Below are 13,139 nucleotides of genomic sequence, written 5' to 3' on the forward strand. Positions count from 1 at the left end.
TTTGTTTACAGTGATTTAGTTATTCTTGGGTGGAGAAGGGAGCTAACCTTTGGCTGAGTTCATTTTTACTCCCCTTTTAAGGGTGGGCCTCCACCCACAATCCGTTTCTCATTACCCTGACCAAATAATGATACATAAGGGGGGGGGGCACTGTCAGTGTTATGTTCCTCCTGGTATGGTTTGTGGAAGCTGCCTCTGTTTGCTGTCCAGATGGATGGATTGACTTTGAAATGCCTGGCTCACTTCTTTCTGACACCGAGCAAAATAAACTTTAGGAAATAAATGTTGAGGTCAGCTACATCCTAATTCTGCTCAGGCAGTTTGGGAGTGTCTAATATAGATGGAATCCATCATCATCAATAAAATAGCAACAACATCAGACTAGAAACCCAAAGTGTTTTTCCATCCCAGGAAACAGAGGCCCTCAAACATTTCTACTTTCTGATTTGTTATTTTGACCTTATTTGTTCCTGTTACGGAACAAAAGCTACAGTATCCACACTGGACTCTTGCTGTGAGAGTCAGCAAAAGCCTTTCCATCAGTTCTAGTTGTTCCAGTATGTTGACTGTAATATCTAGTGTGTTCATTATTCAACTATTAATTGTAATTCTAAAAAATGGTTCTTGGACTCCCATTTTGGAATCCAACCCATTAGGAAGGGCCTTTGAAAAGCTCAGTGGCATTTCCTATTTGTGTGAACTTCCTGTCAGTTTCTTCTTTATTTACGTGTGCTGTGTGAAATCTAATCTATGTCGCTTCAGGTGAAATCTAATCTGAATTTCTGCAGGGAAATTATTGCATGTTATAATTAATATTTGCTCAGACATTTCCCCCTGGCAGATCAGTATGCTTGGGACAGGCATGACTAATTGCTGTCCCATAGAGGGAGACAAAATCTGCTACTTGTTTTCTTTATTTAAGACATTCTTTTAAAAAATAAACAGTAACAGAAAAAGGAGCAAACTTGAGAAAAGATGGACAAGGAAATGAATGCTGATGGTAACCATTGAGAGAGTAGCACATAAATCAGTAACATAAAATACAGAGTAGGAACCTGAACTGTCTCAAATCATAAGCAGTTCCAAATAAAACTATATTTTAAAGGGATCTGCTGACTCACTGTCTCTGATGGCAAATAGATGACAAATACATTTCTATTTCACCCTTCAAAAATATTGCCCCCGAAGATGCAGGGTATCTGTCCTGGTCTACACTGTTTGCCTCTGAGCTCTACCCTCATGTCCTGCCACTGGTCATGCCTTTACTTTCTGCAACCTCTTCTTAGTTCTGGACCTGGTCTCCTGAAGGTGCTGCAACCACTCCCACTGGCGAATTAGCTAATCCAGTGTGTCGAGAGCAGAAGAATTCCTGGGCAGCCAGTGTGCCAGGTTCAGGTGAAAAGTTTGTGGGTGAAGCATGTCGCCTGCCAGGGCTGCCTCCAGGTTTGAGAAGGCCCTTGGCAAAGCGCAATCTTCTGGTGCCCTTTTTATGTCAGTGCCCCTCCTCCTATGTGGGCGAGCTTACCTGTGGCAGTGGAACGCTGCTGTAAATGGTTATCTGTACTGCTTTCTTTCTCTCCCTTCTTGGAACTGCCTCTAAATGTGTTGCTTGCTGTGCTTTTAGCCCCTGGCTGTTTGAGTGTATCTCACTCTCTTGTGGGACTTCCCTGCCCAGCCTCTTCTAGGCTGTTTGGCTCACCTCTGCAGCTGACTGTTGAGCTGACAGCGTGAGCGGGGAGCTGCTGCACCAGCTGTTTCTGACACAAACACCAGTGTGGCTGGTGCTTTACACAGTACAGGATGGCAGGTCCCTGCCCCAAGGTGCTTACAATCTAAAATCTTGAGTAAATGTAGGGTTACAGTGGATCTTGGTGGCACTGCAAGATCTTTTGCTGTTTAAATAGTGGGCTTTATAGGCAAACCCCCAAGTGGACATGCAAGTGTCCTTCCTTTCCAAATGGTCACTGAAATACACTGAGATTGCTGAGTTTCTTCTCAGCCATGCGGAAGCATCAGGAGTACTAGATGCCATTGTTTTTAATGCCATTCCCCATTTGGGGCTTCTTGGCTCTGAAACGGTTCCATTGTGTAGAATGCACTGAGATGCTCTGTATCAAATCTGATTACCCAGCAGGGCCTGAGGTTTGACATCCTGGCTTAAAGGATAGATGACAGAAGGCTGGGGAAAGCCTGCAGCCCTCTAGAGGTTGCGACTCCAACTCCCATCTGCCCCAGCTAGCAGGGGCAACAGTCAGGGACGGGGGGGGGGGGATTTGGAGCCAGCATCTGGAAGGCTACAGCTTCTGCATCCCAGTGCCAAGATATTTCTGGCAAGTGCTTCGTTTTCAGTTTAATGTAACCTGCACACAGTTTCCCCACAGTGAACTGCGTCCTCCAAGGCAGCTCAGGATTAAACATAAACTATCAATACAAAGCATCATAATCATGATTGGGATGTATGTGTATTACAACCAGGCACCTCGAGGGCTCGTGTTTTGAGTTGGCGTTAGATAATCTTGGGCTGGTTGGGAAAGGCTCGAGCAAATCCATTACTCTGCACCACGCAGAGGCTCTTTTTCTTCACCCTCCTCCTTGTTTTGAAGTACGTGTTGCTGCGCCATCTGGGCTCCCCTGTAACGATGCATTCTGTAGCCAGTGCCAACGGTGCTCGGATCCCTTCACACACACCCCGCAGCCCCACAGCACACATTAAGGAAAACGCATGAGACTACAGGTCCTCACCTGCAGAGGAGATGCCACACATCCCAAAAAGGTTTCCTGGCTCTGAGCTGGAATGCTAATATTTCAGGGCTGTAGTGTGCAAAGCAACTTGAAGGGGGGAGACGACAGGCACTCCGGCAAGAATCTGCAGCTGCCGCTGCTGCAGCCTTCGTATCTTGGTTTCTAATTTCTACTACCTGCTTCAGAGAAATAAATACATGCCAAGTCTGGAATTTGTAGGGCTGGTCCAGCAAACATAAATCACTGCTGCTCATTCCCATCGTCTATTTTGGATCAGCTAAATATATCCTGCGGGTTCCTCTCTCTCTCACTTTTGGCCCTATTTTTCCTTCCCCTCATCTCTCTCTCTCTCCCCGCACTTCTCAACTGCAGAGTAACGGAGAAAGACAAATAAAATCACACTGGAGCGGGCTCGAGACAGCGACGAAGGAAACCCACCACCCACTTCCAGCTCATCACACCCAAGCGAACGTGGGAGAGAGCGAGAGCGAGAAGGCTCGGAGAGCCTGTGGATCCCACTACGAATTCCAAAAAGAAGACAGGGGGAGAAGGGGAGGGGAAAGTGACGCGAGGGGAGAGGGAGGGTTGGGTGGGAGAAAGGTAGCAATGAAATTAGCATCGGCGCTCCCATTGGATCTCTCTGCGTGCGATTTGCATTAGCCTCGCCTCTTCTCCCAGCCGCCCCTCCCGCCTCTGCCGTTCTTTGGTTGGCTTGGGTTTTGCGGGCTAGTGCAGTGCAGGAGTCAGGGAACCGAGGAGGAGACAAGCACCCGAGGCGGCCAACGCTGCTGCTGCTGCCGCCGGGAGTTGGGGAAGAGACCGAGGGACCTTCGACGCCGCGATCCTTTGGCCGCGCTCGCTCGCGCGCGCTCTCCCATGCCTGTGCGCATCGCGTTTGCGGGTGGCGGCGGCATTTCTTTATTTTGATCGCGAAGGAGCTGCTCTGCGCGCGTGCCAAAGCGAGGAAGCTGCGAAATAAGTACGTGAGAGAGGAGGAGGAGGAGGAGGAGGAGGGCGCAGGTCTGTTACTTTCTCTTCTCAAAGTTTCCTGCTGGTGCAGTATGAAGTGCAGCGATGGCAAGGAGAGGTAAGACGGTGGTGAGGACGCTGGAAGATCTGACCCTCGACTCGGGTTATGGTGGTGCGGCAGACTCCGTCCGGTCCTCCAACTTGTCTCTGTGCTGCTCCGATTCCCCCCACGCGGCTCACCCCTATGGAGGAAACGGCTGGCAGCATCTAACTGACTCGATGCACAGTAGACACAACAGCTTTGACACCGTCAACACTGTCCTGGTGGAAGACTCCGAAGTGCTGGACTGCGCCGAGCAGCACTGCTCCAGGCTGCTGCCTGACCTTGAGGAGGTCCCCTGGAGCCTCGACGAGGTGGAGGCGGTTCTCCTCCTCCTGCAGCGCAAAGAGGCCAGGGGGCCGGTGGGGGTGGGCGCCGCCGCCGCCAGCTCCAGCAGCGTCGCCAGCTCCACCACCACCATCAGCAGCAGCAGCGGCGGCGGCGGCGGCGGAGCGCCCCCTTCCAAAGATGCCCTGGCCAGACTCTCCACCTTGGTCAGCCGCGCGCTCGTCCGGCTGGCCCGGGAGGCTCAGCGCCTGAGTCTGCGCTTCGCCAAGTGCACCAGGTACGAGGTGCAGAGCGCCATGGAGATCGTCCTGGGCTGGAGCCTGGCTTCCAGCTGCACGGCGGCCGCCCTGGGCGCGCTCTCGCTCTACAACATGAGCAGCAGCGGCGGCGACCGCTTCAGCCGAGGCAAGTCGACCCGCTGCGGCCTCACCTTCTCGGTGGGCAAGTTCTACCGCTGGATGGTGGACAGCCGGGTGGCCGTGCGCATCCACGAGCACGCCGCCATCTACCTGACCGCCTGCATGGAGAACCTCTTCCGAGAGATCTACGCCAGGGTCCTGCAGCTGGGCGCCGGGGCCGCCGCGCCCCACCCCCAGCAGCACCCCCACCACCTGCACCACCTCCAGGCGCAACAGCACCCAAACAACCCCCCGCAGCTGCCGCCGCCGCCGCCGCCACCGCCGCACCACCACCGGGGCCAGTGCTCGGGCGCCGCCGCCGCCGCCGCTCTGCCTCCTCCGGCTCCTGGAGCCGCTCTTGCCGCCGCTTCGGACAACAAGGACCGAGAGAGCAGCGGCAGCAGCAGCGCCGCCGCCGCCGCCAACAACCACCACCACCACAGCAACGAAGCGCCAAAGTTTACGCTGGAGTCCCTGGAGCAGACGGTCAACAACGACTCGGAGCTGTGGGGGCTGCTGCAGCCTTACCAGCACCTCATCTGCGGGAAAAACGCCAGCGGTGAGTCAGGCGGGCGATGCGCAGGGCCCTGCCCACCTGTTGTTGGAGTGCCAGGGACGGGCGGGGGGGGGGGGAGAGGGCTGCAGGCGGGGCGCGCGCTTGGCGTGCGTACGCGCAGCCTGCCCACTAGGGGTGGATGGGGGAGATATCTGTGCACCTCCGAGGGCCACCCAGTAGGAGGGACATCACACAGTGTTTGGCCCTTACAGAAGAAGACCAAACATATTGTGGGCGGGGAATGGCCAAAGGATGACTTGTATGGGAGTTGCACCTGCAAAGTTTGCTTGCCATTATTAGACTGCAATCTATATGCGGAGCTGGTGGTCTTCTTGTTCCTTATGGGAGAGAAGCCTCAGTGAAGAGATGAGACTTGTGTCTAGAGTTGTGCTATAAATCTGTACATGAACTCGGAGGCATCTCCAGGCACTTTTGTTGTGCTTACTTGGGAGTCAGCTCCCATTGAACTCATTATTTGCTTGTGAAAATTAATGGTATTTCCTGAGAGGTACCTTGGAGTTGTTGGGGTGGGGTGGGGAGTGGCAGTTCAGTTGGGATGTTATTTCTCATCCACTGTTGTTGGTTTTACATCCATGCTCTTGATGCTAACCCTAAGTGGCTGAACTTGATTTCCACTTACCTGTAACAATGGAATAAGCTGCTCTCCCAAGGTTGCCAATTCACCCCTCTGACAGGGCTCCTGTGTAGCATGCCAGAGAGAAATGAGTTGCTGCTCATCACCGAATCTCCATACAGGGAAAAGCTTCAGTTTCTGCCTGCTGTGCAGCTGTTGAATAAGAAGGTCTCTTCCCTGCTCTGGAATGTGGCAGCTTCAGTCTACTGTTAATAGTGTTCTTGCATAAGGCTATACTTTGTGCCCAATTTTGATGGAGAGCTGTATTCTGTGGTTGTCTTTGGAGAAGGGCTGTACACTGTAAAGACAAGGTGTCAGGTGGTTCTAGAGAAGGTGGTATTCTGTTTCCTCTGATAGTATCTGTGTTGAAGCGGGCTGTGGGCTGCATCCCTGTAATTGTTTTCAGTGGAGAGATGTACACTGCAGTTCTAGTGCTGAGGAGAAAGCTTGTGAACTACGCTGATCTAAACTGCTTGGAGCTAAGGGTTGTGTCCTGTGCCCAGACATTTCTTGTGCAGGGATGCTCATGGCCATGCTGAATGTGGTTGTGCTTTGCACCCACTTGTGTAGTCACTAGCTAAAATGTAGTTCTGGTAAGAAATCTGAACAGAAGTGTTCCTGAAATATTGCCTCTTGCTCTGATAATGGTGTAGAAATGGTGAGACTGTGTTGTAGATGGCCGCACTTCATGTCTACCTGTAGTGCATGGAGGTGGGTAATAGGGAAGTGGTTTTTTGGGGGGTGGTAGGGGTGCTCAAGAGGGCTGTCTTTCTCCTGTACCCTGTATGATGCATCGTTGGGCATTCTGGGGGAACTATTCCACCTAGGTTGGCTTCATCACCATCTTAGATCGCTTGCATCCTTTTATTCACAATGCTTCAGGGATCTGCTTTAAAATCTACCCATCTGTAAACCTGGCTGGCTTCTAGAATAATAACCTACTTCTTAGGGGAAGGGCTATAGCTCAGGGGCAGAGCATCTGCCTTGCATACAGAAGGGCCCAGGTTCAATCCCTGGTATCTCCAGGCAGGGATACTCTGAAATCCTGGAGAGCCCCTGCCAGTCAGTGTAGACAGGTTTGAGCAATGGTCTGACTCGCTATAAGGCAGCTTTCTACGTTGTTCTCCTCAGCCTCCCTCAAACCTTCAGTATGTTACATTTATTTATTCTTATTTTGTATAGACCTCTGAATCATAAAACTGTCTTAAGTGGTGTACACTCTAAAATTATCAGTAAAACACAAAATCAGCAAAATATTTTTAAAAGGCCGAGCATACAGAAAGCAATTGCAGTACGACACAGTTGGATAAAACAGTAAGCAAATAGTTGCATTAGCAACTGTTGGGGAGCTGGGCTCCTTGGTTTCACCAAATCCCACTGGACTTTGCACACTTTCCAGATGTGCCACAGCCAGTTAAGAAGCAGCTGGTTTGGCATGCTACAAAAGGGGAAGGAATCCTCAGCCCAGGTGATGGGAAAAGTGCCAGCTCCCAGCTTCCCAGAGACTTCAGATTAACGACTTCAAAATGGCTTTGGATATATCACTGATTAATCTTCGTTGCCACTACTCTAGTTCAGCCACACGAGGCTCATCCATACTGTTGTCTGAAGTGGATTATAAGCTTCCTGCACCTCCATTAATTTGCCATTGTCCATATGACCTCCTCCAAATTGCTACCTCCACACATGTTCCTCTCCCTCAGTCTGGATTTTCTCATACCAAGGATACTCTGGAAAGCAGAGGGTATGTGCAAATTTGTGATCTTTCTTCAACAAATGTAACCGCAGAGGTACCAGCTGCAGCGAGTGCGTTGGGTGGAACGGGGCACTGCCCCACTGAGCTCAGTCTGCCCTTAGTTAGCTCCCATCTGTCTACTTCCTCACTTACATCCAATCCAGGGAGTGGCTCTGGCTGCAGGTTTCCTCTTCCTTCATCTGAGTCAGGAGGAGGAAGGAGACAAAATTAGCTGGCCATGCCTGCCATTGGCTTTGGCATCACCTACTGTAGGCTGCTCTGCCTTCTGTTTTACTAGTCCCAGTGGGCACCAGCCTCCACTGAGAGGTACTTTATGCTCCCTCTGTTCACAGCTGTGACGGTCACCATATTTCCTGCCAGCTAGTTTGGAAGAGTTTTCCTGCTTGCCTAGTCTGGGGAAGTTTGTGGCTGTAGGTTTTACACTGAACAATGGAGGGCTGACAGTGTGCTTCACATCAAACCTTTTGCACACGCGGCACAGAAAGCACACGAGGACACTGAAATATGAATGCGGCCCTTAACTGATTCTAAAAACTGGGTGCATGTGCATTCAAAAAGCCATTGCTGTTGTCCCCATGCACGTGTGCACACAGCTCAAGGAAAGCTCAACGTGTCCTCCAATTTGCAGGTCAAGGCCTTTGAATCCCGTCCCATTTTTCCTTCTCCTTAGTGGCTCACCAAGGGCAGAGCTTGGTGGTTGCCTTCAGGTTTGGGCTTGAGGCAATCATGAATAAGCCCCACCCTTCTGCTTCCTCATTCCAGTTCCTTCCTATGTCCTCTTCATTCTGAGACTGCTAAGTAGGTTTTTATTTTATTTTTAATGTGAGGTAGCAATATAATTATTTTAAGAAACCTACCTTTTTACAGTCCCCAAGTCCTTTCTACCCCTTTACCTCTAACAATTTTAATGGAACATGGAAAAGCTGAGAACCTGGGATGGATACCAGCTTCTTCATTGAATTTTGACCCTCTTTTCACTTTACCAGCCTCTTTTCTACTCATCTCTCTCCCCACTCCCATTTGTGAGCAAAGCACTGAACTGTTGATGGCTACCCATAAGGTTTGAATCATACAGATCTAGGGATGTCTGGTGGGGGGAAGAGATGGGGACCAGGATTGTTATTATTATCTTCACTTGTGCATCTCCAGAAATGTGCACAGTTCTGTTAAGGACTGGTGGTGGAGATTTCCTGACATTCCTGGCTTTTCCTTTTCAGTAGGTATGTGTGTGGATAAGGATAAAAAACACATGTGGTACTCCCTCCCCTCCCCCAGAAACTGCAGCTACAGTGGTTGGCATGGTGGGAGGGAGGAAAGAGATATTTGGGGAGGGGGACGTCTCTGAGCATTATTTACTATAACATCTGCAGTGAACTCCAGGACCGAGTGTTTGGCTGAGTACCTCTGTTTTGTCTCCCTCTTCGCTGCTGTGTATATTTTTGTAGAGGCTTCTCATATGTTTGGGCTGCATATTGCGTACACACACACACACACACACACACACACACACACACACTTCAAAAGCCTTCGTTTTTCCACAGGAAATGGTAGAACTGTAACTGAAGCTGAGAGACAGAGAGAGAGAAGAAATAAAATTTTGTTACGTGGGAGCTGCTCAACGCAGTCTTTGGCTGGGGAGATTTCATTCATGTCGCTGCTTGTTTACTGAAAGCTTCAGGCACAGAAGATGCAACAAAGCTGATGCATCAGCCTCCCTGGGATAGTTTTTCATCTTTTAAAAAAGGTGTCCAACCAAACTGTAATGCTTCTCCTCCCTGCCAACAAATCCAGACAGCTTCATAATGGGAAAGGCATTACAGTATGTTATTCAGATGCACGCATACTGTAGGTGCAGGGCTGCGGTATGAGCTTTCACGTTCAATGGGATCTGAGCTGTGTTTGCATTATTATGTGTGTCTCACCTCCACCAAGAGATGTACCCTTCTGATATAAACCTTGGGAGGCAAAACCAGAATCTGAACAAGCCAAGGTGCAGAATGCTGAAATCAAGGGAACCAAATTGAAGCAACTGATTGGAATCTCTTGTTCTGATACTCTGTTGTATTTTAAGATTCTTCTAAAGGGTACAAAAGGATATTTCATAATGACCGACTCATGTTGAACACTGTACAGTGTTAGCTTTCCTTTTGGTATTATGGCCCAGTTTGCACATAACACAAAGCCAAACCTAGCATGAATGAGTCAATGTTCAGGCTTCTGGTGAGGAGATTGCCGCTGCTTTGCTCCCCTCCAGTCATTCTGCTCCTGTGCTGATCTTAGACCATGATTTGGCTTAGTGTGTCACGTAAGCCAGGGCTTGTGGCTTAGCTTTGTCCAGACGGCTAAAAACAAGACCATCCATATACAGTTTAGCTTAGTTCGTAATGGCTCTGGTGGTGCAAGAGATAAACAGGTAGCATTATGAGACACAGCTGAAAGGAGGACCTTCTCATTTTACATTCATGGATTACCAGGACAAGGTTTAACTGTATCCCTTAGCTTAACCAGACACTGGAGAGACCTGTCAGGAGTAAGCATGGACCAATGATACCAAATAGTATGGAAAACAGCCCTACTAGAAAAATTAACCAATAAACTGAAACTGACACGGGGTCAAACAGAAGAAGACGCCTTTACCCCGGTATGCCTCCCCTTTATCACATACACAGCCCAACAAGACAATGACAAGAATCCACCAACAGCATACAAATCAATATGGCTAACCTGATCCAAAACACCCACCCACCCCACTCACACGAAAGCAAAGATCACCACAGTCAATCACAAACAAACAACCACACCCTAGGCCAACCCCAACCTCTCTCACCACCAAAGGATCACAAGTGAACAACACAAGCAACGCTGACACCAAACCCTACATACATTAAGCATAATAGAAACATCGCCACCCGACCCCACCCCCACCCATCTTCCCTCCCTCCACCCCCTTTCCCCCCTCCCCCTAATGTCTCAACAAATGAAATGGATTTGTAAAAATGTTACATGGAAAAAATACGAGAGATGTTACACTTACTTCTGTAAAACAAGAAAATCTTTAATAGTAATAAAAAACTGTATCCCTTAGCTCATGTCGTATAAGTGAATGGTTAACATTCATTCCTATGGGGGAAATGAAAAAGCAGCATGTGACAAGATTATGCTTGCTAGCTCACCGTCCCAACCCTGCATGGCAATTCTAGGGCATGACTTCATTGATGGATGGGAGGGTGAGGGGTAGAGCAGAAGGATTCAGGTAAGGAGTAGAATCTTCCCATCCCTTCTAATCAAATTTAGCTAGTGTGAAATAATAGTGCATGCAATTAACAGTAAGAGTCCATCTGTCACTAGAATACAATGGACCATGATCACACCATCTCTGTTGCAGCTTACTCTAATATTTACGAATGGTCAAGAGTAATGCTCGCTGCTACTCAATGCACGTACCTGGTCATTGTCAATCTTCCCTTATTTGTAAGACAGAACCCTCCAGATGTTGTTGGACTACAATTTCCATTGGCCATGCTATTATATGTACATTCTAATTTTAACATACTTACCTCTTGCAAGATTTGATGATTTCATCATACAAAGAGTTCTCCTTCAATCTAGCAGCTCAGCTCATGCAAAGCTTATTGTTAGAATCACCAGATGCAATGAGACCAGAGATTCTGTACCTCTTAATCATTGTGCAGAAGTAGAGGAAAATTCAGCAGTCACAGCTTTCCTGATCCCTGCATGATGAGTTGCACTCACTGAAGCTCCCTTGTATAAAGTTACAAGAGCTCTTCTACCCTTTGGTATCTAGGCACACTATCTGTATTGCAGTGGCATGTTCTTGCAATGGAGGTTGCCTTGATCTGTCAGGCTTAGCATTTGCAAAGCTTTCTGTGCTATAGCGTTACTTAACATCACAACACTGGTGCATTAACCCTGGATTTTGGAGGCAACTGAGTCTTACAGTACAATCCTATGTGTGTTTACTCAGATACTGAACTGGTTCAATGAGTTTTGCGCCAATATAAGTGTGTATAGGATTGACAGCATGTTCATAGTAGAGCTAGTTAGTGGTTATAATAATGAATCTTGTCTTATTGGATACTCCTGCATTTGGCTTAGTTTATTGCCAAACAGCACAATGCTATCTTATGTTAAAAGAAGAATAGTGTTTAGAAGGCTTGCATGAAGTGTAAACATTTTTTCAGAAGATAAGAACAAAACCTAAAAGCAAAGGAGGTAGATAAGATTATTTCCCTTTGTTGAAAGCTCAGACATACTCTGAATTTTTAGAATACCAAAAGGGAGGTTTCTGCCCCATATATCACCCTGATTCATGGCTGAATTCATACATCAGAAACTCTTCGGTTCAGGTACAGGTATGGAACATAAGGTAGTAGATCAAGGAATTGGCACAAAATTGGAATTGCATTAATCAAGGTTTCACCCCGAACAAGTATGTATCTTTTCCATTCAAATATCTGATGAAGGAATAAAGGTGTATTGCATCATAATGAAGATTCTGCCAAGGCAGTTCTTTATAAAATTAAAAACAGCTGCCCTCACTTGGTTGCTTCTGTTTAACCCATTTCAGTCTTTTTGGTTCCTGTCTCTCCACTTTTGTGCTGCTCTTTTGTGTACTACTATTGTTAGTTTATTGTAGATGTGTGCTTTACTGTATTGTTTACAGCACTGGGTGCAATTGGTAGAAAGCCAGGATATAAACAGTAATGAATAATACAAAACACGAATTGATTTCATGAACTGCCTAACAATTTTTGGGCACCATTCAAAGTGCTGATTATGACTTGGGACCAGTATATTTAAATGACTTATTGCTGATAAATGAAACCAACAGGACAGACCTTTCTGGTAGAAATACAAAATAGGCATACTTAGTAGCAGACTGTAGAGTTCTTGGTTTTTGGAGATCCATTTATCAATTTTTGTTTTGGGTAACTTGTTCTCCGCTTACCTTGATTTCCTTTGTTTGCACCGTCTGATACTTTTCTTTTTTTAAGGCAGCTGCTTTGCTGTTTTTGTGATGGTTGTTGTTGCTGCTGCTGTTGTTTTTATAACTGAGTATGGCAACCTTTGCTAACCTGTTGCCCTACTGAGGTTTTGGACTAAAGCGCCTATCAGCCTTAGCCCGGCATGTTGACTGCCTTCACCAGGCTGGTGCCCTCCAAAACTGCATGGTGATCAGGGCTGATGGGAGATGTAGTCCAAAACATTTGGAGGATACCGAGTTGAAGGCTGATGCATTTTTAATTGAGGTTAGTCAATATCCACCTTGATGTATTTTTAATTGAGGTTAGTCAATTGCTGTTGAGTGCTCTGTGCTTCAAACTGGAAAAGCAGGTTAACAGTCTCATAATACTTAAACAGCTGATGAAGTGGACTGTAGTCTCGAAATGCTTGTGCTCTAAAAAATAAAGTGCATTAATCTTTAGGGTGCTACAAAGACCAAGTCTCTTCATATTTAACCAGCTACTTCAAACCAACATGGCTATGAACCTGGAAAGCATATAGTAACTTGTGTTCTTTGCCGACTATTGTTGCTGGAACTTGGGTCTATAAAGGTGTTATCCAGTATGAAACCTGCTAGATCACTGAAGGGTGCTCCAAGAGATGTTACATCCTGTGTCTCATACTATACCAGATATTATACTAATGATGGCATCTGGAGGATGAGACCAGTA

At 47.6% G+C, this 13,139-nt stretch overlaps 1 protein-coding gene across 6 annotated transcripts in view; it reads left to right on the top strand.

Annotated features, from left to right (window-relative positions):
* The first annotated feature begins 951 nt into the window (after positions 1-951).
* The window catches only part of ABTB3 (ankyrin repeat and BTB domain containing 3), a 250,373-nt gene continuing 238,185 nt past the window's right edge, over positions 952-13,139 (top strand). For 2 of the 6 annotated variants that reach the window (XM_080971671.1, XM_080971670.1), the window contains exon 1: positions 952-5,056. In XM_080971671.1, the coding sequence (XP_080827797.1) occupies positions 3,817-5,056 (1,240 nt within the window). In that variant the 5' untranslated portion in view covers positions 952-3,816. The remainder of the gene's footprint in view (positions 5,057-13,139) is intronic. The other 4 variants (XM_080971667.1, XM_080971669.1, XM_080971672.1 and 1 more) reach the window with 3 other exon arrangements.

The sequence above is a fragment of the Podarcis pityusensis genome (genome assembly GCF_964106645.2).
Source record: "Podarcis pityusensis genome assembly, chromosome: 10".
In the NCBI taxonomy this organism is placed as follows: Eukaryota; Metazoa; Chordata; class Lepidosauria; order Squamata; family Lacertidae; genus Podarcis; species Podarcis pityusensis.